At 35.7% G+C, this 2,812-nt stretch overlaps 1 protein-coding gene across 1 annotated transcript; it reads left to right on the top strand.

Annotated features, from left to right (window-relative positions):
• Window positions 1–860: 860 nt before the first annotated feature.
• Window positions 861–2,486, top strand: LOC143611744 (polygalacturonase-like). Its single transcript, XM_077085903.1, has 4 exons — window positions 861–954; window positions 1,032–1,117; window positions 1,234–1,749; window positions 2,238–2,486. Exons 1-4 carry the CDS (start codon window positions 942–944, stop codon window positions 2,484–2,486), a joined length of 864 nt encoding a protein of 287 aa, XP_076942018.1. The 5' UTR covers window positions 861–941.
• The last annotated feature ends 326 nt before the right edge of the window (window positions 2,487–2,812 follow it).

Genomic DNA, 2,812 nt, shown 5'->3' with positions numbered 1-2,812 from the left:
ATGAATTTTAATTAGAAAAGGAAGATTTTACTCACAAGTCAAAACTATGTAAACCATTATCATTTTTACAGCTTTTGTTGGTAATTAATAAAATTTATGATTATTAAATTTTAAGAGGAACAGTGTAAATTATAATAACATATGGGATATTGATTTCATTTCATAAGTCTCAACATATAAACATAATACTTTTAGTCGTATGTTTTGACTAAAATAGTGTATATTTTATACTAGATATTTAACAAATCACGTGACCAAATAAAAATCTAATGGAAGATCACACCTTAAAAAGTTGAAAATAAAAAATAAAAAATAAAAAAATTGAAACTAATTTCTAATTATACATACGCGAAGTATGTGGTTGAGCACCTTTCTTACACACCATATTAAAGCAACCACGATCTCGTTCGATTTTCCAAAACATCACCTAATAGAAATCGGAACATCATTCATACGATAATAATATCTTTTTTGCAGATACAATCCAAATCCAAAAATCTAGCCAAAATGAGATCCAAATCATGTCTGGTTTTCACGGTTTTCGTATTCATAATTACCATCGCGCAGGCTGAAGTTTTCGATATCACAACTTTAGGTGCAAAGCCGGATGGGGAGATTAGTCAGGTAAATTAATAATAATTATGCAACATCATGTTTGTTTCTTGCAAATCTATAATATGCTCAAATAATAATTAATTAATTAATGGTTGGTTTTGTTAACATTTAGGCTCTGAATGATGCATGGGCAAAGGCATGTGCTGCAATCGAACCGAGCCAGCTGATCATTCCAAAAGGCCGATTTTCGTTAAATGTGGTCGAGTTGAAGGGACCGTGTAAGGCACCAATCGAGATTAAAATCGATGGAACTTTGGTAGGCCCCGAAAGATCCTGCGACCATTCCAAAAGGGGTCCAGTGGATCACATTTGGCTATGTAACAGGCATGACATTATCAGGTACAAAAGCGTAACGTTGTAAAAATCTTTATAATTTTATAAAATTTTAGTTACATTATCATGAAATTTTGTTTCAGGTACGGGTATGCTAGATGGTGTTGGAGCAGCCATGGCATGGGCATCAAATGTCCCGAAACAGGCCGTCAAACCAACCCTTCAATATGTATGTGTGTATGTATATGGCAAAGATTATTGGTTCTGAAAAGAACGTCCCTATATTATATTATTTTATTTTAAGGAATTCATGAATTAACGACAGTATGTGTTAAACTGACACAGAATCTAAGCTTTAACTTCGTCAAGGATTCTTTGATTACGGGGATAACAACAAAGGATAGCAAAAATTTCCATGTGAACTTGATGACATGCACAAATGTTACATTTGATAACTTCCACGTGATTGCACCCGCAGAGAGCCCCAACACCGATGGAATCCACATCGGATGGTCTAAGAACATCACGATCAAGAATTCAATTATTGAGACCGGTGATGATTGTATTTCAATTGGCGATGGGTGTGAAAGCTTGAACATTGAAGGAGTGAAATGTGGTCCGGGACATGGTATTAGTGTTGGGAGTTTGGGTAAAAACACTGGTGAGAAGCCGGTGATTGGAGTTAACGTGAAGAATTGCACGTTTGTAGGCACGGAGAACGGTGTTCGGATTAAAACATGGCCTGATTTGCAGCCGGGGGAGGTTACCGAAATGCATTTTGAAGATCTTAAAATGGAAAAAGTTAACAACCCTATGATCATCGAGCAAGAATATTGCCCACATGGTGAATGCGTAAAAGAAGTAAGTGGTTTAGAATTCATCTAAGTCTTTTAGGCGTTTATGAAAGTTCTTAAATTTCTAGCATATTCGCAACCTCTACAAGCGAACTAATGCAAGTTCTGATAATTTCTTTTGGTGCTCACTGGTGTGGCAAGTGAATTCGGCAAGTTTGCTTGATTAACATGCTAACTCTAGAGTTTTTCACCAAACTTAACTCGCCGCTTACAACATTTTACCAAACTCAGTGGAGTTCGCTTGCCACCCAAGCGAACTAGTCAAGTTCACTTACATGGGTAGCCAACTCCTTAGAAGGATGTTAAATTCCAAACAAAATAATAAATAAATAAAAACTTAATTTGAGTCCTAAACCAAAAAGTATAGATATATTATATGCTTATATATAATATATATCCCATGCTTCCAAAAGTATATAATATGCTAATTATATATATTATGCCTTATCTAACCGTGCATCGAATCTGGTTCATGTTGTTATGGAAATCAAACAGAAACCCTCGCTGGTTAAGGTTCACAACGTTTACATCAAGAATGTTGTGGGAACAGCGAATACGCCAGAAGTTGTAAAGCTTAGATGCAGCACGGCTAACAACAGATGTGAGAATGTGCACATTTCTGGTATTAATTTGACATATGAAGGTCCTGCAGGCAAAGCAATTCAAGAATGCCATAACTGTAAGCCGATTTATGAAGGCGAACTTAACCCTCCAGGCTGTACTCCAGCTGCTTCCGCGGCTTGATCCAAGTTTCTTGGAGATTGTAATTGTTAGTTTATAGATATGCTTGCTCTTGATTTTTGTTTGTCTGAATCTTGGGGCAATGATTGTTCATTTTCAACATCATTTTCTTCATTGTATATATGTATTTAATTTAAAATCAATAATTTTGAAGATCCTAGACGTCTTGTGATCAAACTTTGGTGAAATCACTTGTTAAATAACAAACGCAATGTATAAAAAGTGAAAGCTCGTCTTCAATGGGACTATAGCCTAAATTTTGTATGGGGTTGCTACCTCAAACCACGCCCCGCACACACTTAGCAAATTAGCAAAAACAGTAAGGCTAA

This window comes from Bidens hawaiensis, unplaced genomic scaffold (assembly GCF_021521415.1).
Source record: "Bidens hawaiensis isolate Kalapana, Puna unplaced genomic scaffold, B.hawaiensis_p1.1 tig00032083_1, whole genome shotgun sequence".
In the NCBI taxonomy this organism is placed as follows: Eukaryota; Viridiplantae; Streptophyta; class Magnoliopsida; order Asterales; family Asteraceae; genus Bidens; species Bidens hawaiensis.
The sequence above is the reverse complement of the archived record's forward strand: the minus strand, read 5'-3'. Positions and strand labels throughout refer to the sequence as shown.

Coding starts and splice junctions, on each gene's coding strand:
- LOC143611744 (XM_077085903.1), top strand. Junction 1,118..1,233: donor TCAAACCAACCCTTCAATAT/GTATGTGTGTAT, acceptor AAACTGACACAG/AATCTAAGCTTTAACTTCGT. Junction 1,750..2,237: donor ATGGTGAATGCGTAAAAGAA/GTAAGTGGTTTA, acceptor GAAATCAAACAG/AAACCCTCGCTGGTTAAGGT.